Source organism: Urocampus carinirostris, chromosome 7 (assembly GCF_059441175.1).
Source record: "Urocampus carinirostris isolate Australia breed hairy pipefish chromosome 7, RoL_Ucar_1.0, whole genome shotgun sequence".
In the NCBI taxonomy this organism is placed as follows: Eukaryota; Metazoa; Chordata; class Actinopteri; order Syngnathiformes; family Syngnathidae; genus Urocampus; species Urocampus carinirostris.
The window spans coordinates 8,935,723-8,962,681 of NC_142355.1; the positions used below are offsets into that span (position 1 = coordinate 8,935,723).

A 26,959-nucleotide genomic window follows, 5' to 3' on the forward strand; every position below is an offset into this window, starting at 1 on the left:
TGTATTTGCAACGGTATATTTTTGTCATGTATTTATTTTAAAGACTTATTGTGATATGTTTTCTACGAGCGAATCAAAAAGAAGGGGCGGAGCAAATGCGGGCTGACGGGAAGTGGGGTAAAGCTGAGTTAAATCTCTTTGTTGTTGCAGTGGACAATAGTGGATATATATTTTTCCCACCCTTAACTTTGGAAATATAATTTTTTTTCGTTGGATTACTTTCAACGGGACCCGGACTTTAAAGGTTTGCATTAAATTCTAACTACCGGTATCATTTTCCATTCATGTTGCCGATTGTGGTGGATGGATTGTGTACTATATTTGCAGTTACGATCGCAGCACCTAAAGTCAGGTTTGGGATAACCTTGTGACTGTGTTACATATTTTAATGTTAGCGCATGCGGCTTACATACAGGTGCGATTTGCGTAAGGACAAAACCAATAATGTCCGCAAAATGTGGTGTGTGCGGCTTATAATCAGGTGCGCTCTATAGTCCGGATTTTACGGTAATTGAAAGTAATCGAGTTAAAGTAACCCTACCCAACCCTGACCGGACATCACTGGTACCTAAATTGTTCCACTGTTTACTATAAAGACTTGGAATTAGCTTCTTCGCATAGTGAGGAAACTACAAAGTAGCATACAATATCTCGTGTCAAGCTTAGTCAAGGTTATTCCATGTCGATAACGGTATCATTTCTGCAACTACCGTAAATTCCGGACTATAAGCCGCTACTTTTTTCCCAAACATTCAACCCTGCGGCTTATTCAGTGGTGCGGCCAATTTATGTAATTTTTCTAACAGCCGCCAGCTAAAGGCAATCTAGCAGTCTGTATGTCAACCCATATGAAAAGGCCTCTTTCCCGTACTGGGGAAGACGACTTTGATAACGTCAGTTATTAGGAGGAAGATGAGGACGGTTTGCCGTGATTTCTACAGGTGCCGTATATTTTTTTCAACAGAGTCATTTGCTGTGTTGCGAGCGTATTTCTAGTAGCGTTTTGCTACCCTTCACAGGCACGGTTTGGGATGAAAGGTATAAATATTATTATTAAAGCTTTGAAAACTCTCTCGGTGTACCGTCTTTCTTTGTAAATATGTGTAACCATGTATAATATGTATTTGCAACTGTATATTTTTGTAATGTATTTATTTGCATTTATTTTGGACACTTATTCTGATAAGTCTTGCACTGACCAATTAAAAAGAAGGGGCGTAACAGACGCGGGGGATGATGGGAAGTGGCGACCGGTAAAGGTGATTGTTTGTGGACACGGCAGACAAAAGTGGATATGTATTTTTCCCACCCTTACCTTTGGAAATATACACTTTTTTCCTTGGATTACTTTTAACGGGACCTGGTCTGCATCAAATCTTAAGTACCGGTATCATTTTCCAGTCATCTGCCGACTGTGGTCATGAAACTGAGTACACATTACTGATTGCTGACTACTGAGTACTGTATACAGTTTTGGGTCAATTCATGTAATTATGTTGAAAGTTATGACCTAGGCGCGCGCGGCTTTTATACAGGTGCGGTTTGTGTAAGTATTAAAGTGGTTATCCTCCTAAAGTGTGATGAAAGCGGCTTGTATATAGGAGCGCTCTGTAGTCCGGAATTTGCGGTAACTCATTATCTGTCTCTCAATAGAGCAAATTTTTCCGTTATTATAAATATTATTCTAAGCAAAGCTACATCAAAACAATTGAGGTTGGAATAAAACGTAGCAGTCCTGAATGTGCCTTTGCCTTATTTTCTGGGAGGTCAAATTAAAAAGGCTTTTATAGTCCGAATCGAGCGAGTCGAGAAGCCACTGCCAAGTTTCACTGAGAAAATATTTGCACCAGAGCAAAACGTATCGAAATCATAGAAATATATTCATTCATATTGGACGGTATTCCTATGTACAATTTCTACCCAACTTACACAGCTAATAAGTGCTGCTGTAGATTTCAGACAAGCATGATACAAACAGTGCAAAAACATACTACTTTTGTAAACTATCTTCTCTGTTTTGGTAGCAGCAGAACTCTAATCCGACGGTCACTACGCGACTCTTTTTGTTTGTTTGTTTGTGTTTACCCTGATGCGGAAAAGCGAAACCCCAAAGCGCTTCTCGGCCCCAAACAAAACAAACTTTATGTACTATCGTCCATCCGCAGGAAACGATTCTGATCATAATAACTGCAATTTTCTTGATTCATTTTTTTGAAGTTTGGTCAGAAAACAAACATTTGGCAAAGGGTGTTGAGTACTGTTCAGTGGACCCCATTTTGTTCTTGAAGTACAGTGGAACCTCGGTTCTCGACCATAATCCGTTCCATTTCTTTGTACGAAAACCGATTTGTACGATCACCGAAGCCGTTTTGTCCCATTAAAAGTAATGTAAACTTGTTTTAATCCGTTCCAACACCCTGAGTGTTTATCTTGAATATTTAACGTAAAGCTAACCCAGGCTAATCGTACGTTCGCATTAGCGTAATCTTCCGTACGAAAGATTACGCTAACATGAACGTGTAAAAATAAAAAAATCAGGTCGTTTACAAGTCATTTAGCACCCGGGTCTCCACAACAAGTGGTGAGCGGTTAAAGGATAAAGAAAAGAATTATGAATAGGATTTCTTACCGGTCGGCAGAAGCCATGCTGTATTCCTGAAAGAAGGGAAACTCTCACACCTTCTTCATATTTTGCTATTGTTTCTTTCTTAAATGCAATAGTTGTACGCACTACTCCTCTTTTTTCCCCTGTAGCAACTTTGCTACTTTTGAACGAAAAGCGAAGCCAGAATTTCTCGAAATTTTTGGTCGAGAACCGATTTGTTCGAACTGAGAGGCGTTCGAAAACCGAGGTTCCACTGTATAAGGTAATTTCTACCACTAGGAGGTGCTAGATAATAGACACTGTCCCTTTAAAAGTAAGTTACACATTGTTTCGTTTCTCAAGAGAAATAATTTTTCTTCATTGTATGTGTTTTTTATGCTTGTTCGCGCAAACTCTTTATGTTTTGAGTTAAAACGAATCATCTAGAGCACAGGTGTCAAACAGGCGGCCCGCGGGCCAGATCAGGCCCACTAAGGGTTTGAATCCGGCCCGCGAGACAACACTCAAGGAAGTGCAAGAGAAACATGAGCTGCAGGTTGAAATATGTCAACTTGATGTTGCCAAAGCCAGGTGCCTCGAACAAAGACACTGTACTTGTTTCTCTCTCTCTCTCTCTCTCTCTCTCTCTCTCTCTCTCTCTCTCTGTCTCTCTCTCTCTCTTTTCCACCCCTTTTCTCCCACTCTCTGTCTCTGTCTCTTTCACTCTCTGTGTCTCTCTTTATCTCTTCCTTTGTTGATCTTTGTCTCTTTCTCTCTCTGTGTCTTTTTCACTTCTTTTGCTCTAACTTGCTTTTTTCCTTTTCTCTCTTTTCTCTTTCTCTCTTCCTACCCTTGGTGCTTTCTTTTCTCTTTTCTCTCCTTCCGTCTTTCTATTTCTCTTTGGATTTCTTTACTCGTCTCCCTTTCTTTTCCCCCTCTCTCACGACTTTTTATCGCTTTTGTTTCTCACGCTCTATCCCTCTCTCTCTTTTTCTTTCTTTGTCCCGCCCTCTCTCCTTTTCCCTCCGTCTTTCTCTTATTTCTTTATCTCTTTTTTTCTTTATCTTTAAACTTCTAGTCCGGCCCCCGACATAATTTTTGTTCTATCGTGTGGCCCCCCAGTTAAAATGAGTTTGACACCCCTGATCCAGAGTCTGTACAGCCCATCTTGAGATTAAGGGCTCAACAAAAATAGAGAAAAACTTCATCCGTTGATGAGTATCTGCTTACCCGTTACTTTCAGTATTTAATTACTTTTTCAAGAAATACTCTGTTCGTAAACGTATATAACTTGACTCACACCGGTGATAATTAAACCTTTTCAACCACATTTTTTAAACACAACAAATTGATTCTGAAACGACAAGTTGAGGAGGTATTAAAGTTTGGGGTCGACTCTTAATTACAATAAAAACTAACGTCACTTCCATAATGTTCCTGACAAACTACAAAATGTCTGTTTCGCTTTTTCCAAATGTTTCCAGAATCATTCAAGTTCCTGCTACATGAAACATCTGACCCAAAGCTCTATCATGCTACATAACAAACCCTAACAGGCTAAGTTATAAATCATGGATTGGTCCTATAATATCTAGGAAGTAGTAAACAAATGTACCGTATTTTCCATACTATAAGGTACACCTAAAAACTCCAAATTGACCAGAAATGTAATAGTGCACCTTATAACCCAGTGCTTTTTATTATATGCAGAAAATTGTGGATGGGACTGGATGTGCATAAAGTATTTGTATGTGTTACTACACAAGGTTTTACAGTATACTACTACAACGACTGTGTGATCAAAAATCATCACTGAGCAGACTCAAACACTCTACACAACTGGAACCAAGCCCGGGTTGCGGTGGTGAGAGAGCCAATAAGTAACCACTTGACCTCCAGTCATGCAGCTGACATATAAAAAGGCATTAGTTTATCTTATGATCACACTATTCTTACTCATGGTGCCAGAAAGGAATGTTAGAGAATTGAGAATTTTTTATTTTCTATTAAATTGAATACTTTAACAGTATGATAAATTACATTTTATATGACAATGATTAGAGAGCAAAAGCCAAGAAAGTCCAACCTAAAAGCAGAAATCGAACGAAAATACAAAAACAATATCAAAATGTGAAATATAGAACTAAACTACCTTCAATTCCACAAAACTTTCAATAAATTAATTCCAAAGAAATTGTTTATCATTTGCTCTGTTACCTTAGTGATAACAGATTTACAGGTTTAGTAACTTTTTTACAATTGTTGGTTAATCTCTGTAGGGTTAGCTTTTCTATGAGTTTTCGTAAATTTGTGGTGTTGCTACAGTAGCAGACCACTTTACCAGACAAATTGCACCGGGCATTATCCTTTTATGTAATTAAAACAGTCACCACGCTGTGGTTCCTATTTTCCCGTCTCGTTTTTAGTTCCTGGTAGTTCGAGGTGTAGATTTTGCCCTCTTTTCTGCCTTGCAGGCAGAATGCAGCAGCAGGCTTAATATCGATAATATCGATATTTTCCGTACGATTGACTTTTTTCTCCATTCTCTAGCATTTTTTCTGGCACCGTGAGTAAAAATACCGTGATAAAGCTATAAAATCGAATGCCTTTTTGTATTTCATCTGCATCATGTGTGGTCAAATGATTAGGTTTAAGCGCTCTCACCGCCGCGATCTGGGTTTGATTCCCGTTACGGGATTCTGGTCAGTGACATCAATCGATTGATGACTAATATACAATACAAGTGCTATAAATACGGTAGCTCATACTGTAGTTTTAATTCTATGCGCCTTATAGTCCAGTGCGCCTTATACATGAAACATATATAACAAAATACGATTTTTGGGGAGTCTGTGTGGCCTTCTAATGCGGAAAATACGGTACTTTTGGGAAATGCACTTTGTTCAATGGTCACTGCGGTTGACGCCATTCATTTGCACTGTGTAAACTCGTGTTTTGAGAAGTTTGGAAGGGCGTGAGGGACGTGAGAAGGGGAGAAATTCCAGGAAAAGCTGGAGGAGTTGTCCGAGAACCTTGCTGTCGGATACCTTCGTGCTCAGGCCTTGTTCACGCTGCACCAGGCGGCTGCAGAGAAACAGGAAAGAAAGCAGAAATTGGACTTTGCGGTGATGGATCCTTTCAAACGTTGCATTTTTCAAACATGGAGCTTGCAAAGAAACAACATCAGGGACAGTGTGTTTTATTCAGGGTTGGGTAGGGTTACTTTAACTGGATTACTTTCAATTACTTTTGGATTACTCCCATACCAAATATGCTAATAAAAGACAAAAGAAACTAAATATGAATCAAATGACTCAATTTTGTGCAGGCTTGGGGAGTAACGGAATACATGGAACGGCAAAAATGATGTTGGCAAGCTGTTTGGATTGATTTTCATTTTGTTCCTGTCGTATTTTATGTTAGTTTTGCCGGAGATCAAAGAGATCAAAGCCAGGAGAGAAAGCTTACCACGTGTTGTGAGTCATAATCATCAAAGCGGCGCTGCCACAAGCGGCTGCCTTTTCCAGCAGCTGCCCTATTGTTTTATTGTCTGCTCCTATCTTCGGTGTTTTTTCTTCCCGTTTTGACAACTACACTATGGATTACTTCTATCCTATGGACATGGGTTTTAGCGCACAAAAAATGCGTGTATTCAAGGAATTTCAACACCTTGCCCTGAAGAATTCTCGTGCCGGCATGATGAAGGGGCCTATCGTGGAAGAAGAGCCGGAGCTAGCGAAGCGGCTAGCGGCGTTATAAGTCTTCGGTACCATCCGTAATCATGGTAAATGCGAACTCACGACCAGATAAGATCATCGAGTGCTGGTGGAAAACATCGAAGCGCACAGGGAGCGCAGTTGCTGTGTTTTGCGGAAACCTGGCTCACGTTTAGCATTCCGGACGCTAACGTGTAGCCACCCGGAGCTACCCGGAGCAATTCGGCTTCAACGCCGCTAAACAGAGACACGAAAGCTGGGGGGGAATCGGAGAGGAGGCGGACTTGCTAACACGAGGTGGTGTATCCCTGGATTTTCACAAAGAAAAGTTTTCCATCTGCCGCAGGGATGTCGAATTTTTGGACTGGCGTGACGTCATCCGCTTCGCTACAAGCACCCCTAGGGCATCATGTTCATCTGTTAATAAACAACAGGGTAGACTGCTGGAAGTGTGAATTTCCCTACGGGGATGAATAAAGTATCTATCTATATATCTATCTATCTATCTATCTATCCATCTATCCATCTATCCATCTATCTATCTATCTATCTATCTATCTATCTATCTATCTATCTATCTATCTATCTATCTATCTATCTATCTATCTATCTATCTATCTATCTATCTATCTATCTATCTATCTATCTATCTATCTATCTATCTATCTATCTATCTATCTATCTATCTAATTTTATACATATTTAGTTTTTTTTGTCTTTTGTTAGCATATTTGGTATTGGGGTAATCCAAAAGTAATTGAAAGTAATCCAGTTAAAGTAACCCTACCCAACCCTGGTTTTATTTCAGTGTACAAATCAGAGGTGGGAAGAGAAGCCAAAAATGTTATTCAAGAAAAGTACTCTTACTTCAGAATAATAGGGCTTAAGTAGAAGTAAAAAGCAGTCATCTAACTAATTACTTGAGTAAAAGTAAGAACTGAATAACTGTAGCGATGTCTAATATTTCTTCAACATCTATTAATTCAGAAATCACCAATACCGTTTCAATAAACAATAAATTAATTTAATCTAATAGATTAAAATAATCAAGGAAAATTCAAGTACTTTAATAAACAATACTGTCATGGTTGCCATGGCGCCCAATTGGTCCCAGCAGCGTGGCACCAGGTTCTGTCACGGTTGCCACGGCGCCCAATTGGCCCCGCCCAAACGCGTTGAGATTGCTCCCTGGAAGTACGTAAACGCTGTCCTTTGAGCCGTTAGTGGTCAGAGCGTCTGCAAGAACTGTTCTGTGAATTTGCCTGCGTTTGATCCTGGTTTTTTTTGGCCCGTCCTGTTTGATGTCAATCTACTTCCGCGACCATCGATCGCCAGATCGAATGTGCGCGCATTCCTCTGCTGCCCAATAAATTGTGAGTAACGTTACGCGATTGGGTTCTCATTTCTGTTTCCTGACCTGGTTTGTGACACAACACAATTATAATAGTATAAATGAAAGAGATCATTTAAGTACAAGTAGAACATTTAAAGTACTTTTTTTACAGGCTCTGCAGGCAGAACAAGCTAGCCCAGGGGTAGGGAACCTATGGCTCGGGAGCCATGTATGGCTCTTTTCATGAGTACATATGGCTTCGAAATAAAATGTAACTATTGCACAACTCTCCGTGGCGTTCCAAAGTCAAGTGATTTCACATCGATTTTGGTCCATATAAAACCGAAGCAACAGAAGTTCCATAAGAAACCATTTAAAGTGGTAAATAAAAACGCTGGCAAACGACTAATTAAGAAGCGAATTAAGTCAAAGTTACAGTGCATGAAGGTAAAAATACATGGGTTCCCCTGACGTTGTGTTCTAAGTGCGGTATTTTGAAGTCAAGGTCGAAGTAGAACGAAGTTGAGGAAAGTCAGTTTTTCGAGAACCGGCTTCTTCGGCTCGGCTCACAAAAAGGAACCCACTCTTTCGGGTCCTAAACGGCTCTTCAGGTTGTTTTTGCTTCTTTCATCCCAACATGAGCAAATATTATGTAAAATTATGCACAAAATGACTTAAAGGAAGGGGGAATAGAACAAAAAAAAAAAACCAAAATTAAAAAGTAGTGAAAAGCTGAGAAAAAAAGAAACAAAAGGAAGAGAAAAAAGAAGGAAAAAATGAGAAAAAAAAAGCCAGAAAAAAAGAAGAGAAAGAAAGGAAAAAAATTAAATAAAGAACAAAAAGAAAAAAGTAACAGCTCGGAAAACATAAACACAATGAGATCTTTTTAAAGGAATAAAAAAAAATTAGAAAAAAACAGGAAAAAAGAAGAAAAAGTTTGTGTTGCATTCAAATCATTTCCAATTATACCAAGTCAATCTTGTTGCCAACATTGTACTTCCACTAAAAAATGTAATTCAATACAGTTGTGTATCGTGCAACCGACTAAAAAATGCGACAAAAGATACCAGGAAAAAAAAGAAATGGAAGCCGTACAACCTTTGCAATAGTACATGAGTCAATTCATTCAAAAGTGAAAAATAATTTTGCATTGCCGGAAACTCAGCAAAATGTAACTTGATGTCAATTTTTGGACATGTTTGATAATGACTTAGTTGCCACACTTGGGATTGCTGTTGCTCACTGTTGTTTCAAGCGTTGCTCACCGACTTTGTGTGAACGCTCAGACCCGTGGAAAATTACAGGGAACATTGCATTGGAGGCTTTATTTTTGGGACCGGTGCGAATCCTGTGTGGCAGAGAGTGCATCAATTTACTGGTGCATCCCGACGGAGCAGCAAGACGGCGCGCTCCACCAAGGCAGAGTTAAATCATGGCCAATTGAAGCGGCTCAGATTTTTTTCGAGCACTTGAGTGTCAAGCCTCAAGAGGGTGGAATACTTGTGTTTCGTGATGGCACTCGTAAAGCATGCCAGGGCCAGTCTGCCATTTTGGCAAACATGAAGAGAATACACCATTCAGATATAAAGATCTCTCATATCATTTCATTAGCTGCACGGCTTATCCTCAGTAGGGTCGCGGGGGTGCTGGAGCCCATCCCAGCAATCAACAGGCAGTGGGCAGGGGACACCCTAAACTGGTTGCCAGCCAATCCCAGGGCACACAGGGACAGACAACTCGTTCGCTCATCAACACCTAAGGACAATTTGGACCGGCCAATTCACCTGAAATGCATGTTTTTGGAGGAAACCCACGCAAGCACGGGGAGAACATACAAACTCCGCACAGTAAGTCCGGTAGCTGGATTTGAACCCACACAGGAGGTTCCCAAGACCATAGAACTGTGCCGCACGCACGCTAACCACTGCGCCGCCGTGCTGCCCAGATATAAAGATGAATTTTGAAAAATTTTTGTGAGTAAGAATGCTGTGAAGGGTTGAAGATCTCAGAGAATTTTTCCTCCTTGACGTGATCAATGTGAGGTTGGGGCTTTTTCATTGTAGTCTTGTTCCACGGACAAACTGAGGAGATCATCTACGACACGGGTGTCAAACAGGCGGCCCGCGGGCCAGATCAGGCCCGCTAAGGGATTGAATCCGGCCCGCGAGACAACACTCAGAGAAGCGCAAGAGAAAAACAAGCTGCAGGTTGAAATTTGAAATTAAATGAATTGATCTGCATTTATATAGCGCTTTTCAAGTCAAGACTTCCCAAAGCGCTTTACAGTGTGCTTCACAATTCCCAATAGCGGCCGTGCAACCATGTAAGGTGCTAACCTGCTTATTGGGGGCATTAGGGGTTCAGTGTCTTACCCAAGGACACTTCGACATGTAACACGGAGGAGCCGGGAATCGAACTGTGATCTCTTGATACCAAGACGAGCACTACCTCCTGAGCTAACGCCGCCCCTTGATTTTGCCAAAGCCAGGTGCCTCTCACAAAGACACTGTACTTGTATTTATTTCTCTCTCTCTCCCTCTCTCTCTCCCCCTCTCTCGCCCCCCCCCCTCTCTCTCTCTCCCTCTCTCTCTCTCCCCCTCTCTCGCCCCCCCCCCCTCTCTCTCCCTCTCTCTCTTTCTCTCTTTCACCTCTTTTCTCCCACTCTGTCTCTTTCACTGTCTCTCTTTTTCTCTTCCTTTGTTGCACTTTGTCTCTTTCTCTCTCTGTGTCTTTTAACCTCTTTTGCTCTAACTTCCTTTTTTACCTTTTCTCTCTTTTCTCTTTCTCTCTTCCTACCCTTCGTGCTTTCTTTTCTCTTTTCTCTCCTTCTGTCTTTCTATTTCTCTTTGGATTTCTTTCATCCTCTCCCTTTCTTTTCCCCCTCTCTCACGACTTTTTGTCTTTTGTTTCCCACGCTCTCTCCCTCTCTCTCTTTTTCTTTCTTTGTCCTGCCCTCACTCCTTTTCCCTCCCTCTTTCTCTTATTTCTTTATCTCTTTTTCTTTCACTTTAATCTACTAGTCCAGCCCCCAACAGAATGTTTTTTCTATCGTGTGGCCCCCGAGTTAAAATGAGTTTGACACCCCTGATCTACAGAGTAGATCCCATGAGGCTCTTTAACTCCACCCTGGGGAGTAAGAGCCCACATTAAACCCCACCCCCACATTTGCATATTACCCTATTTTTATCACAGTGTGTATTTTATGTAGCACTATTTAAATACTCTATTTCAACACATTACATTGGGTATTTATGTATTATATTCCTTTTCCTTTATTATTGTTTTATTTTCAACACAAGGATACTGCTGGAAGTGTATCTATCTATCTATCTATCTATCTATCTATCTATCTATCTATCTATCTATCTATCTATCTATCTATCTATCTATCTATCTATCTATCTATCTATCTATCTATCTATCTATCTATCTAGCTAGCTAGCTAGCTAGCTAGCTATCTATCTAGCTATCTAGCTATCTATCTAGCTATCTATCTAGCTATCTATCTAGCTATCTAAATCAGGGGTGTCCTACATAAATACCCAATGTAACGTGTTAATATAGAGTATTAAAATATAGCTACATAAAATACACACTATAATTAAAATGGGGTAATATGCAAATGTGTGAGTGTGGTTTAATGTGGGCTTTAACTCCCCCGGGTGGGGTTAAAGAGCCTCATGGCATGAGGAAGGAATGATCTCCTCAGTCTGTCCGTGGAACACGTTCAGCAAATTTTGGAGTCTATGATGAGATCTTACACGAGTCCATTTGGAGCACTGACCTGGGACGGCGACAGAAGAGATGGCCTCCGGTTGGCAGAGCGTGTCCACTTTCACATGCTGAAAGGCTTTGTTGGGGCCGGACTGAAGATGCCTGAAATAAAATGGAGTTCTCACAGTCACACACAGCGCCAGTCCCTCCCGATATGTCCTGGAGCGATTCCCGTCCGGTTAAAATATTAATGGCAGCGAGTATCTGCTACTGCATGAGAGCGGCGAAGCTGATACTCGAAACAGCGGGCGGCATCGAACCTCGGTAGCTTCGGTGCATCCCGAGTGCTGCAGCCGTTCATAAGAAAGAAGGATTGCTGATTTACAGTTTCCGCCAATTAAAAACTGCGTGGCAAGGGATTATGTAAATTCATATTCAAACTCAATTAAATGTCAAACATGCAAAATGAAGGAAATCGTGCCAAGGAGTGAATCGTCCTACTGGCGCATTTTCTGGACCGTAAGGCTAAAAAAACCCCGATAGGCAAGAAATTTGACGGGAATCGAACCCCGGGTCTGGGCTAAATGGCATTATTACACTATTTTTACTCACAGTGCCAGAAACACTGATTTCACTAGGGCATTTTGATAGGTTGAATGGTGTCTCTCCGTTTAAACAGAAAGTAAGAATACTAATAAGCCTTTTTCAAGCATCGCACTACGTAAGGGGCACTCAGTTTGATATACATTTCTAAATTAATTACTTATCTTGTACTACTCAAGACTTTCTTATTACGGGGTTATTTCTCGGAAGTATAAAGAAGAAAGTAAGAAGAAAAGAAAGAAATAACAAAAAGAAAGAGAAAAATAGAGGGTGACAGAGAGGAAGAGAGAAATAAAATGAAAGACAGAGAGTGTTTTTCATTCTCTGAGAAAGAAAGAGAAAAAGAGAAAAAAGAGAAAGAGAGAGATAGAGTAAGAGAGAGAAAGAAAGAGAGAGAGTACGAGAGAGAGAGAGAGATGAGGATGAAAAGTGAAAGAAGAAAAAAAAGGAAAAAGAATAAGAAAAAGAAAGAGATAGAGAGAAAGAGAGAGAGAAACAAGAGACAAGAGAGAAAAAGAAAGGGAGATAGAAAGAGAGACATAAAGAGACTAAGAGATATAAAAAGAGCGAGAGAGACAGTAAGAGAGGTAGAGAAAGAGAGGAAGATAAAAAGAGAGTAAAATATATATTTAGAGAGAGAGAAAGATAGAAAGAATGAAAGACAGAGGGAGAGAGAGAAAGAAAAAGAGTTAAAATGAAGCGAGAAAGAAAGAGACAAAGAGGAAGAAAGGGTGAAAGAAAGATAGAAAGAGAGACTAGGAGAGATAAAGAAAGAGGAGGATAAAAAACAAGGAAGGAAGGAAGAAGAGAAGGATGAAAGAAAGAAAGAAAGAAAGAAAGAAAGAAGGAAAGAAGGAAAAAAGAAAAGAAGAAAAGAAGGAAAGGAGAAAAGAAGGAAAGAAGGAAAGAAGGAAAAAAGGAAAGAAAGAAAGAAAGAAAGATAGAAGAGAGGAAAGAATAAAAGAATGAAATAATGAAAAAAGGAAATAATGAAGAAAGGAAGGAGAGAAATGTAGGAAGTACGGTTAATTTGACTCAGTCAACCACAAAAAAAAAATCGTTTGACTAGAAAATCACAATGACCCCGCACTGGTGGGGTATTTTCTAATCAGGTCCGCAGGCACCCTAGCTGACCTCAGGGGCCCCTTGGTTCCCGTGGGCACCAGGTCAGAGACCCCTGCTATAGAACCTCTTTTACATACATATACATAGTAGTCGGAGAGGTTATTCTGCATAGGTGAAGAAGTGGAGACACTGTTTAACCTATCAGAATGCACTATGCAAATCACTTTTTCTGGCACCATGATTAAAGTTAGTGTAATAATGAGAAGATGAAATAATGCCTATAAGTACGTCATCTGTACCACCGTTGATTGAGTGTTACAATTTCGGTGCCCTCACTACTGCGGTCCAGGTTAGATTCCCATTGCCAACAATGTTGTATGTAAAGCGATACTTATCGACTGATCATCATTCATCTTATCCAATAAGTATATAAAATACCAAATACACGACACTAACTGTAATCTCAATTTCATGCACCTTATAGTACAGTGCGCCTCATGTATGAAAAACACTTAACAAAATACTATTTTTTAAGGGTTGTTCCTTATAGTGCGGTGCGCCTTATAGTGCGGAAAATACTGAACTTTCCAGTCTGATGAAGGCAGAGGTTTACTTTGAAAGGGTTGTACCTTTTCCACTCATCCTCTCCATCCCAGAACTCGTAGATGACAAAGGAAAGACCATCTGGAAGACGCACAGCAGTCACACTGGAAAAGGCAGAAGACATCCAAAAGGAGGTTAGAAATGTAGCTAGAAATGTTTGGTGTGGAGGAACACACTACCTTTAATAAAGCATAATGCATGGAACATGGAGTTAGAGGAAATTAAAACAGTTATAATTGCATTATCAGTGTTGTGAATCAAGGAGCTTGCTATAAAAAAAAAAACAGGAACTTTATTTGGAGCTACAGACGCTGCCTGACGCTGCCAGCTCAGGAAGGAACCACGCTCCCCCAAAGACTAGAGACTCATTTATTGAATACACAGTGAAGGATTTTATACATTTAACTATAAAGGATTTTGTACAATCAAATACAAATTACATTTAATGCAAAAGATATTCACTGGCTGAGCTGTGGGGCAGGTCATTGTGACCTTGTGAAGAATGATGTTCACAGAAACAACGGGAACTGGGACAAGGGCTGATGAAATAACCAGCACCTGATGACGTGGAAACGCTCCGGAATGTTTTGACCATTTCAGACATCGAGGCAAGGGGGCGTTCCTGGCCAGGCCATGGGAGGAGCCGGCACACCAGCCGGCGGAGAGACGTGGGTCGAGAGAAAATCGGAGAAGATCGAGGGAGAACGAGAAAAAAGGCTCGACGAAGACTCGAGTGACAATAATTCGGCTAATTCTATGGAATTTACTTAGTTTATTATTTAAGAAATTAAATCTGACCCCGTGTGGAAATGCCGGTCCGTCTTTTCACAAAAAGAAACGAGCATGCATTGTTAGGGGGTGTTTGGTTAATGGACTCAGATAACTAATTCGAACAATTTGGTAAACGGTACATTTTAATATTTAATTCCTAATTACAGGTATAGAACAACACATCAGATTGGCTTAAGCGAAGTCACATGAATACACGAAACAAGTCTGATTGGTTTAGACAGAAATCGCGTGTTTAAATGAAGTGAATACGCTGCCCGACATAGAAACGAATTAGGTTCCGGACGATCGTTTGTAAGTTGGATTTGTTCGTAAGTTGCTTCAGTGCTATATTTTGTACGTTTAGGCTTTCTATAAGTATATTTAAGGCTTGTACAAGTAACCTGTATTGTTTTGTGCTGAAAAATAAACATTTCATAAAAAATATGCTCTATAAAGATAAATCAAGATAAGGTTAACTTACTTTTGGAAGCTGGGCTTCAAGAGGTCCTCCTATTAGGTAAAAAGTGGCTGAAAAAAGCGTTCCCACCATTTTCTCAACCGCATTAAGCTTTCTTATTCCACTTTCATTTCAAAAGAAACGGCTCGCCTCTTCTTTACACTTTACACCAAATATATTGAACGGATGCATGAGATATTAAACAATAAAAATGTCAAAGTTCTTAGTGCGCTGGAGATACAGAATAAAATGTTTACACACAAACTAGGAAATGGAGTTCTTCTTCGAGGTGGATGCTGGGTGACCTCTCACAGCGCCACACGCCGCTAGGGGCGGAGAGAAGCACTACAGTAATGTCCTCTACTTGGAAAAGGGTGCACACAATACAAAATCTAACTTACAGCAATGTCCTTTAATATGACATACTTCCTTATTATTGCCTTTTTAATGGCAATATACCATTTTCAAGTTCTTGACTGAAAATAAATCAGCCCCCATGTGGAAATGCCGGTCTCTCGATCATTTTTCCAGAAATAAACGAGCTGTTTGGTTAATGGAGTCGGATAACTAATTCGAACAATTTGGTAAACACTTCATTTTTAATAGTTCATTTCCTAACAATAATAAAAATTAATAATAAATCTTGGCTGAATATGATAACACAAAAAAAAACTTACTGGAAACAGTCTCTCTGAGTGGAGACGTTCTTCAGGTATTGCTTCAGAGCCTCACAATAGTCCCCAAGCTTCTTCTGGGAAACCACCATCTCTTGGCGGATCAGCAATAATGACTGCAAAAAGAAAATCATTGTGAGAAATCTTTGTGGAGAATCCATGCAGACAAAGTTTACTCAACACATTTCACGTTATTAATGTAAGAGAAATTATAGTTTGATTCTAGTTTGAAAGTGCCTTTGTATGATTTTATCCTCAAAAGTACCTTAACACCAAAGATTATATCCAGGTGCTGTTTGTATTTTTGCAACAAATGTATCCTCTTGGGGCCCGCTAACTATCAATCAAGATGGCCTTCGCTTTGGTGCCGGGAAGACTGCTCAAGAGCTTTCCTCCCTACATTCCTTTGACTTCACAGTGACGCATTGTACCCTTTTGTGTTACAAAGTTTCACTTTCCTTACTGCTCATTTGTTATGCTCTAGCAACCAGCATTACAGACGCTCCCCCACTTACGAACATTCGACAAAACGGTAGATACGAATTTTTTTTTCGGGATGTCCAAAAATGTCCGGACATTGCTGTAAGTTAGATTTTCTATTGTGTGCACCTTTTTCAGAGTAGAGGAAATTACTGTAGTGCTTCTTTCCGCCGCGTGGCGCTAAGAGAGGTCACCCAGCATCCACCCCAAAGAAGAAATCCGGCTTCTACTTCCTGGTTTGTGTGTAATCGTAACAATGTGTACAGTATCGCTAGCGCGCTAAGAACTTCTACGTTTTTATTGTTTAATATCTCATGCATCCATTTAATATTGTTGGTGTGAAGTGTAAGTAAGAGGCAAGACTTTTCTTTTGAAACGAAAGTGGAATAAGAAAGCTTGATGCGGTTGACAAAATGGTTGGAACACTTTTTTTCGGCCATTTTTACCACGGAGGAGGACTTCTTGAAGCGCAAGTCCCTAAAGTAAGTACTACCTCACTTTTTTTGTCTTTATAAAGCACATTGTTTCATGAAATGTTTATCTTTTAGTACAAAACAATACAGGTTACTTACACAAGACTTAAACATACTTATATAAACCCTTAACATACAAAATATAGCACTGAAGCAACTTACGAACAAATCCAACTTACGAACGATCGTCCGGAACCTAACTCGTTTGTAGGTCGGGCAGCGTCTTTATTCACTTCATTTAAACATGTGATTTCTGTCTAAACCAATCCCATTCATTTCTTGTATTCATGTGATCTCGCTTAAGCCAATCGGATGTGTTGTTCTATGCCTGTGTATTCAATAAATGAGTCTCTAGCCCTTGGGGGAGCGTGGTTCCTTCCTGAGACGATCTTGAAAGCGGATCTTGGAAGCACGCGCCACCAATAGAAGGAAACTTAACTTCATTTTCTTATTTCAATCTGAAGTTTTAACCTTGACAATTAGCGTCTTCGGATTTTAGTAGTTTGCAAGCATATCGATGATTGTCGCTTGAACATTTGGTTGGGATTTTCAACAATATCAGTTATCAATTCATTGACACGCCCATCATGTCTTTTGCCCATTCACAAAACTGAAAAAAAGAAGGCTCTGTACATAGATTCCCCAAAATACACACAATTCTGGTGTATTCCTACTTGTTGATTCACGTAACTGAAACATCTGTCTCGATATTACAGTGACAAGCAGGCACGCGCAATACACAATGTAGAACATCTGCTTTGCTTTGCATGAAAATTCCACACAGTACATCTGTCCAAGCATAACAAAAGCTTTAGTCTACTCCATTAGAAATACTCTATTGCCCAGCAGCTTTGTTTATATAATCGCCCACTGACAATTGAACACCAAACTGCTTCAAGTAAAGCTAGGAATTAAATACAGAAGAGTTGTATTCATGTGAGTGTGTGTAGAAACACACTTTTGTAAGTCAACCTCTTTCATGAGATAGTGTATAAAAATTGATTACATTGTTTTTCAGTTCTAAATTGTTCTCATGCCAGAATTCATTTTCTCAAATGCGAAGCACTATGAAATGTAATCCTACTTGAAATGTTGCACTGATGTTAAGACTGCTTCATTTGTTCATTAACCCCACATAAGATGAAAAACAAATGAGTTTGCATTAACTTGTGTGATAGAATTAACGATAAGGCATGAAGAAAAAGTAGACTGTGCTAAAATGCTGCTGAATACTGTTAATTTTCCCAGTGGGAGGTTTGAAAAGATCAGGCTTTGTAATGACCTCCCATTACAGTATTTCAGTTCATTTAGAAGAGCCAGCCCACATACAGTGAATGAAACTCCAAGATTTAGATTCAAATGGAAATGTTTCTGTGGGTAAAATGCACTATGCATTCTGTTTAGAGGTAACATCGGGCCTCAAAAATTCAGCCCGACCCGACCCGAGTCGCAGGTATATAAACCCGAACCCGACAGATTAACTTGATTTGATAAACATGGCCGAAATAAACCAGAAGCTTTAATTTGCCACGTCCTGAACTACACAGCTTGTAGTTTACTTGGGGCCGAGTGTCTCAAATCAAGTGTGCACTGCGGGTGCAGCACCAAAATGAACTGCTTGGCCTCGAAGTGCGCATCTCTGCGATGTGCAGCGAACGAAAGTGAAACTGAACGTAATGGCACCGAAAATAAAACACAATTCCGCAGAATGAAAAATTCGACCAAAAAGCAGGGGAAAAAGTAAATGCACTGCTATTGTATTAGGTTGCAAAATGTCATATTAATGCAAGATTTAAATATCGTAATCTTCCGTACAAAAGATTACGCTAACATGAACGTGTAATTTTTTTTTTAAAAAGGTCTAAAACACTTGGTACACCTAGATTAAAAGCGAAAGCAAAACGTAGCACGTCTGCACGCGATAACAGTTGGTCAGGAAAAGAGCGATCTACACCCGTACGCCGCTCAGCATCGCACCCTAGCGGACGCACTCACGCATTACCGGCGTTCGAACTCTGATTTTTTGACCGAACAGCGCAGCAAGAATTTCTCGAAATTTTGGGTCGGACTCCGATTTATTCAAGCTGAGAGGCATTCGAAAACCGAGGTTCCACTGTATAAGAAATTAAAAACTTTAAGAGCAAGAATTGCATTTAAAAAAAATGTCAGAAAATGGAAAAACAAATAATCAAACCCCATAAAAAATGTATTTCATAGGACATAAATATTATGATTATGGTTTCACAACTATAATGAATTGATCTATTTACAAATGTTTACTGTATGTGGAAGCATGTAGTTGTAATCAAACAGTTTACATTTTATTCACCCTATTTCAGGTCTATAAGGTGCACTTTAAAATTTCTAACAAATTTGGGGTTTTTAGTTGCGCTTTTTAGTTCAGAAAATACGGTAATCATATTCCAGTTTTCCTTTTGAATGACATGATTCAAATCTAGAAAGATGACAAGTAAAATGTTAAAACTTTTGTTGTGTTGCATGTAAACCTTCAGACCAAGATTCAAACTTTGATAAAACCACAAATAAAAAGACTGAAATATGACCAAATCGTCCATCCATTTTCTGCACCACTTATTCCCAGTAGGGTCGCGGGGTGCTGGAGCCCATCCCAACTATCTTCGAGCAGAGGACAGGGGACACCCTGAACTGGTTGCCAGCCAGTCGAGGGGAACACAGAGACAGACAACCATTCATAGGGACAATTTGGACCGGACAATTAACCTGACATGCATGTTTTTGGAATGTCGAAGGAAACCAAAGTGCCAAGAGGAAGCCCACACAAGCACGGGGAGAACATGCAAACTACGCACAGGAAAGTTTGATCCGATGACCTCGGAATCGTGCTGCGGACGTTCTAACCACTCTGCCGCCGTGCTGCCTGGACTAAACCATATTTATATAAATTAAACTGATGTCAAAGACATTAGTCATCCAAATTTTTGCTCAATTAAAAGTATAACTTCACAACAGCTCAACTGAAGTCACACATAGGGAAGAGTAAACTAAATATAAATAAAAAGACAGGGTTATATTATATATTATAATAGTTAACTTTGTGTCCCAAATCACTTTAAAACAGTAAATGGATACATTTCGGCTAGATACTGTGAGGAGAATATACTTAAATCCTACATCTTCTTCTCTCTACTCTAAATATGGTGAGATCTTCATTCCAGCTGACATCCATTCCAGTTTCCCAACAAACCAGTGAACTTGGCTTCACAAGAAAAGTGCTGAGCCGACTGATAACTACGTCATGTTGCAAGAAATCTTTGGCAAAGCAGATGACGAACCAAATGCTAAGCTTCCGTGCCGCCAGCATATATTTATCCAAAAGTTAAGCAAAATATATTGAATCAGAATACCATGAAGACGTATACGAGTAGACTGTAAGCCATAATCAGCAATATTTTAAAAAGTCTTGTAGTCTCATCTCATTTCATTAGCTGCACGGCTTATCCTCAGTAGGGTCGCGGGGGTGCTGGAGCCCATCCCAGCAATCATCGGGCAGTGGGCAGGGGACACCCTGAACAGGTTGCCAGCCAATCGCAGGGCACACAGGGACAGACAACTCGCTCGCTCATTCACACCTAGGGACAATTTGGACCGGCCAATTCACCTGAAATGCATGTTTTTAGAATGTGGGAGGAAACCGGAGTGCCCGGAGGAAACCCACGCAAGCACGGGGAGAACATACAAACTCCGCACAGGAAGTCTGGAGCTGGATTTGAACCCACGCAGGAGGTTCCCATGACATGAACTGTGCCGCACATGCGCTAACCACTAATTTGTAATTAATCCGGAATGTAGGACAAGTTTTTTCCTTGGTTAGAAATAGAAGCACTTCCTTGTAAATATTTTTGCCTATTCATTCTGACATTCTTTTATCAGATTTTTGTCTTTTAATGTCATGATTACTGATGTGAATCACCTGTGCCCACTCCTTTGGCGCCAACTGCCTCAGACTCTGATTGGCTCCTTTTCCCTTTTTAAATCCACTCCTATCTGTCCCGTTTCGTCGGTCCGTCTGTGAATATCTGTTTTTACAGGGCAAGCCCTTTCTCGACCCTGACTCACGCCTGTCCCGTTTTTTGCTCCTGTTTGTCTCCCGCTATGACCTGTTTTGATCTCGACCAAATCTGCTCTCCCGTCCTGAGTTACGATCTGTTTTTCATCCCGACCACGTCTGCTCTCCCGTCCCGGCTTACGACTCGTTTCCGACCCCCACCACGTCTTGCCCTCCAAGTCCCGGCTACCGACCAGTTGGCTGCCCCTGACACCGCCGTCGCTTGCTACGGAAGATCCACTTCCGTGTTCGGATCACAAGCTACGGGAGCGAACACCGGATCGTTGGCGCACTCCTTCATCGTTCCTACAGTAAAACTTGTGGTAAACTTTACGCGACTGAGTCCTGTTTCCATTCCGGTCCTGACATTTAAAGCCCCTGTGTGTAATATATGACCATTAGATGGCACTGTGGTCTAATACGAACGAAAACGAGTGCTGCAGAGCACAGCGTAGCAGCAAGTTGCAAGAGAAACATGGTGACACCTTAGGTAGGGATTCCACTATGTAGAATAAATACAAATGTTTCAACATATATTTTTTCAATAAAAAATAACATCGGTATGATAGTTCAGATCCTTTGCCTGGTATTCAAATCAATTTTTTTTTTTTTTAACTAAATCACAGTTTTTTGGTATCACTGGGAGGCACTTAGTATCACACAAGTCTTTGTTACCTGTTTATCTTGTTTGTACTGGAGTGCCACGTCTAATCTCACTGCAAACAATGTTGACTACGTTGTTGTCGATTCTATTCTACTCTATTAAATTACATCCATCCATTATCTGCACCGCTTATCCTCAGTAGGGTCGCGGGGGTGCTGGAGCCCATCCCAGCCATCTCCGGGCAGTGGGCAGGGGACACCCTGAACTGGTTGCCAGCCAGTCGCAGGGCACACAGGGACAGACAATTCTCTCGCTCATTCACACCTAAGGATAATTTGAACCGGCCAATTAACCTGACATGCATGTTTTTGGAATGTGGGAGGAAACCGGAGTGCCCGGAGGAAACCCACTTAAGCACGGGGAGAACATGCAGACTCCGCACTGGAACGTTGGTAGCTGGATTTGAACCCATGACCTCAGAACTGTGCCGCACACGCTCTTACCACCGCGCCGCCGTGCCGCCCCTTTATTAAATTCTATTCTAAAATAAAATCCTTTATCACAGTAGTCAGATTTTCTGAGACAGTTCTGGATGGGAAAATATTGTTTCTTTTCAATAAATAAACAGGTACTCCTCCAAGAGGTTTCTTGAAATCACCACGTGGAGTCTGCGACATCTTTGACTATGTGTGTCATTCGGGGAAGTCAATGCAATCCCGGTAAGGTTGTGAGATATAGGTCTATCCAACTTGACACGCTGGTGTATTGGCACACTGATTTATTGAGTAGTAATGCCCTTGCTACTGGGACACACTGACAGATCCAATCACATCCTTCCCCATGAAGACATGATGTTAAGAAGAAGTTACTTCTAGAGACACACGGATGGTCCAGCAAGAGACCCTTCTCTCGGATTATTGGAGTACCAAGGTCCCCTGATGGACAGAACTACGCACGGTTCTCTATGCCTCCTGATGAACAGAGCTATGTCCGTCTCTCCAGCCCCATCATGGACAGAACTACAGCTGTCGCCTTATGACTCCTGATCAGGGTTGGGTAGGGTTACTTTAACTTGATTACTTTCAATTACTTTTGGATTACTTCAATACCAAATATGCTAATAAAACACAAAAGAAACTAAATATGAATGAAATGACTAAATTTTGTGCAGGCTTGGGGAGTAACAGCAAAAATGATGTTGGCAAGCTGTTTGGATTCATTTTCATTTTGTTTCTGTCGCATTTTATGTTAATTTTGCCGGAGATCAAAGAGATCAAAGCCAGGAGAGAAAGCTTACCACGTGTTGTGAGTCATCATTTTATTCATATTTAGTTTCTTTTGTCTTTTATTAGCATATTTGGTATTGGAGTACCGGTAATCCAAAAGTGATTGAAAGTAATCAAGTTAAAGTAACCATACCTAACCCTGCTCCTGATGAACACAAATATGTCCGTCTCTCCAGCCCCATTATGGACAGAACTACAGGTGTCTCTTCATGCCCCTGATGGACAGCTTTAAAAATGCACACAATTGTTAGATCAGCTCATATGTGAGAACATGTGGTAGGAAGAATATCTCCATGAAGAGAAATCAATATTCTTTATAGAAAAATGAAGTCCTTGGATAGATTTTTAAAATAAAATTTGAATTAAATAAAATTGCCAAAGTGTTAAAATGTACCGTAAATACCGGACTATAAGCCGCTACTTTTTCCCCCAAACGTTCAACCCTGCGGCTTATTCAGTGATGCGGCCAATTTATGTAATTTTTCTAACGGCCGCCAGCGGTGCTCGAGTACAAAAGGTCAGATTTAGACCGGTGGAATATATGCGCCGAGGAAGACTGCAACTTCTTGGCTTGACTAGCGGCGATAAATCTTTCACTAAAACTGGCCGCATGCGAAAGGCAACTTTTTCGCAAGTCTGCCAGTGGATCCTGACAGCGTGGGGCAGCATCAACAAATCCACCGTTCACCAACGGGTTCCGAAAAGCCGTGACGGAGAGGAGGGCACACCAGGGACAGTGACCGCCCGAGTGAGGCTGCGGGAGCGTGGGACGACGTCTAGATGACACTGTTTCTTTCCGACACTGAGGAAGACGACTTTGATGGCTTCAGTTCTAAGGAGGAAGATGAGGACGGTTTACCGTGATTTTTACAAGTACGGTATGTTTTTTTAACAGACCCGTTTACTGTGTTGCGAGCGTGTTGCTAGCGTGTTGCTACCATTAACTGCCCTGTCAGGCACCGTTTGGGATGAAAGTTATATTATTATTATTATTAAAGCTTTGAATACTCTCTCGGTGTACCGTCTTTCTTTGTAAATATGTGTAACCCATGTATAATATGTATCTGCACCTGTATATTTTTGAAATGTATTTATTTGAGACACTTATTCTGATATGTTTTGCGAATTAAAAAAGAGTGGCGGAGCAAACGCGGGCTGACGGGAAGTGAGGTAAAGGTGAGTGAGACCTGTTGTCGCGGCGGACAATAATGGATATATATTTTTCCCACCCTTACCTTTGGAAATATAGACTTTTTTTCCTTGGATTAGTTTCAACAGGTACCCGGACTCTGCAGGTCTGCGTCAAACCTTAAGTACCGGTATCATTTTCCGTTCATTTTGCTGGCTGTGATTTTTGGACTGTGTACTTCAATGAAGGACATTTAGTTTCAACCGCGCGACTTGAAGTCGGGTCTGGATAAATTTAATGTATGTGTTACAATTTTTTAACGTGGGCGCATGCGGTTTATATACAGGTGCGGCTTGTGTATGTACGAAATCGGTTTTCCTCTGAAAATGTGGTGGGTGCGGCTTATAATCCTGTGCGCTCTATAGTCCGGAATTTACGGTAATCCTAACAGGGACTTTACAAAGGGTGGGCAGAGGAATCCGAAATTAATGTCGGGCCTCAAATTTCAATCATTAACTCGGGTTTCGGCTGGGCCGGGCTTCTCTCTCTTGTTGTATTTATTCATTTTTATCTTTTTTAGTTAGTGACGTGTCGTTTGGCGATAAAAACAGCTTTTCTGCAGGTTCATCTTGTGCCCGTCACGTCTTCCGAATCTCCGAACCTGCAGAGGGTGGCTAATCCTCGGAGGTCGCTGGCAAAATCACGGACCGCCTCACCGGGTCGCTGTTGACGCTGCCGGAAGATAATCACCATGACGCTCTGTGGAGCGACAAAGTGTCTGGAGAGATATGCAATACAGTCTGCAAAACTCCTGGCGGGTCCAGAGCTTCCAAAGATGCGTTGGCCGTCAATGCAAAGGCTATGGATTAGCATTGCCCACCCTCGCGCGTCGCTAACGTAGATTAGCCCGACGGCTTCGATTAAAGTTTTAAAAGATCCTAACTAGCGGGACCACGGGACTGGCGGAGCGCCGGGCAGGGCAAAGAACGAAAGAAGGGGCGAGAGTTGAAGCTCCATCCTTGTTGCCAATGTTTTGTTCAATAAGGCACTTGGAAACTGGCTCTGTGCACTGCTCACTGTAGTTTATTTATAGTAGTTGTTCTTATCACCACACTTTTCCGCTGCAGCACACTTTACAGCCGCGACGTTACGCTGTTGTAACATTCCACCGTGTTTGTGTATGTATGCCACATACTTGTGATGTGTTTCATAGCGCTTTTCCTCTGTTTGACAGTTTCGGCATGCTAATCTGCCCGCACTCAGTGGCCAAAGTCACACTTTCTTCCACCTCCATCCTCTCCCTCATTCTTACTAAAATAAAATGCAAATTCGGGTCTTTTCGGGCTCGATAATTCAATTCAAGCTAATTTTTCGGGCTCGGGCTTAAAACCCGCAGGCCCGGTCGGGCTGTATTCCTTGTTCCCGATCTTACCTATAAGCTCCTTTAATATTATGAGAATAATACTACGATACGTTACTTTATGGAGCATACCTTTGGTCATCTTTTGGTAATTGGAGTTAATCGGCACACAGAAATCCTAAAACATTTTTCTTCTATACACAAAATAAAAGTGTGATTTTTGAATTATTTAGTCTTCCATTCCATTTTTAGTAAAATCTTGAAACACAAGAACTATACCTTTGATTCTGTTCTATTCTGTTAAAATACACATGAACCTATGAAGGTTGTACCGAATTAAGTCAGAAAGATGCTGCTTGAAGAAGTGGAGTCGGAGGGGTAGGTCTCATGTTACCATAGCAACTGACGCATCCTCATAGAGAGCTTTCCTCACATTTCATTTTGCTCTCGACCCCTACCGCATGATTCTTTCGTTTGTTCTTGTCCGCAAGCCTTTTTCACTTTGTTGGCCCACTTTGACACTCTCACGTTGCTTTTACTCCTGGGAAAACCCCCTCGTTGCTTCCCGCTGGGACCTTCCGTTTCATTATTCTCAATTTCACTCGTCCAGCATATATTGTCATGCAGATTAGACGTATTCTTTGTCATTTTGTCTCTGTCTTTTACCTGTTTAACCCCTGCCTATTCTGTTCTCACTTCCTATGGCGGTCGAAGGCGTTCCATCCTTTACTCAAACCAAAATAAGGAAACCTTTTATCATTTAATAATAAGACTTTGGTATTATAGAATAGAAACCCTGGCCTACTGACCTCTGCAGGGGAAAAAAATATTGTCAATTTGTCCTTTTTGACCACCGTTGTGGGTAGAATAATGTTTACACCCTTGACGCTATCACAGGGGGCTTAAAAGTGTATTTAGGGCTGCTGGAGCTAGGGTCTGTGGCAAGGCCAACTCAGTTTTTGCACAAAAAAAGATGTGGTAAAAACATTCCGCTGATCTCAAATATCATTTTTTAAAACTCCCCAAAATACTGTAAGATCTAGAAATAAATGAAAACACTGAAACAACAATGAATCTGAAATTAATCAACTGGTAATACGTTGATCCATAGTCCACAAAGGCTGCACTTAAAGGGACAGTGATGATTATTTAGTGCGTCCTAGTGGTGAACAAAATGCAATTCATTAAAAAAACAATACTGATTTAAATAATTAGCAAAAATAGATTACCGTAAATTCCGGACTATAAGCCGCAACTTTTTCCCCAAACTTTCAAACCTGCGGCTTATTCAGTGATGCGGCCAATTTATGTAATTTTTCTAATGGCCGCCAGCAGCGCTCGAGTACAAAAGGTAAGATTTAGACCGGTGGAATATGTGCGCCGAGGAAGACTGCAACTTCTTGGCTTGTGCACAAATTAAGTTTGCGTAAACATACCCTCATCATGCAAAATGCAAAAAGAAAGGCACATGAGGAAGATGAGGACGGTTTACCGTGATTTTTACAAGTCAATATGTTTTTTTTACCAGACCCGTTTACTGTGTTGCGAGCGTGTTGCTAGCGTGTTTTGGAATAAGGGAGCGTGGGACGACGTCTATATGATAAAGTTACTATCCGACACTGAGGAAGACGACTTTGATGGCTTCAGTTCTAAGGAGGAAGATGAGGACGGTTTACCGTGGTTTTTACAAGTACGGTATGTTTTTTTAACAGACCCGTTTACTGTGTTGCGAGCGTGTTGCTACCATTAACTGCCCTAGGCACCATTTGGGATGAAAGTTATATTATTATTATTAAAACTTTGAAAACTCTCTCAGTGTACCGTCTTTCTTTGTAAATATGTGTAACCATGTATAATATGCATTTGCAACTGTATATTTTTGTAATGTATTTATTTTAGACACTTATTCTGATATGTTTTACACAGGTGACGGGAAGTGGGGAAAAGGTGAGACCTGTTTGTGGACGCGGCGGACAATAGTGGATATATATTTTCCCCACCCTTACCTTTGGAATTATAC

The 26,959-nt window shown here is 40.9% G+C and overlaps 1 protein-coding gene across 1 annotated transcript in view; it reads right to left on the reverse strand.

Moving 5' to 3' along the window:
- Nucleotides 1–2,514: 2,514 nt before the first annotated feature.
- The window catches only part of necab2 (N-terminal EF-hand calcium binding protein 2), a 164,912-nt gene continuing 140,467 nt past the window's right edge, over nt 2,515–26,959 (reverse strand). Inside the window, exons 10-13 of the mRNA XM_088339666.1 lie at nt 15,524–15,636; nt 13,645–13,722; nt 11,418–11,509; nt 2,515–5,668 (exon numbers count right to left, since the gene is read on the reverse strand). Coding sequence (XP_088195792.1) covers nt 5,640–5,668; nt 11,418–11,509; nt 13,645–13,722; nt 15,524–15,636 — 312 coding nt within the window. The 3' untranslated portion in view covers nt 2,515–5,639. The remainder of the gene's footprint in view (nt 5,669–11,417; nt 11,510–13,644; nt 13,723–15,523; nt 15,637–26,959) is intronic.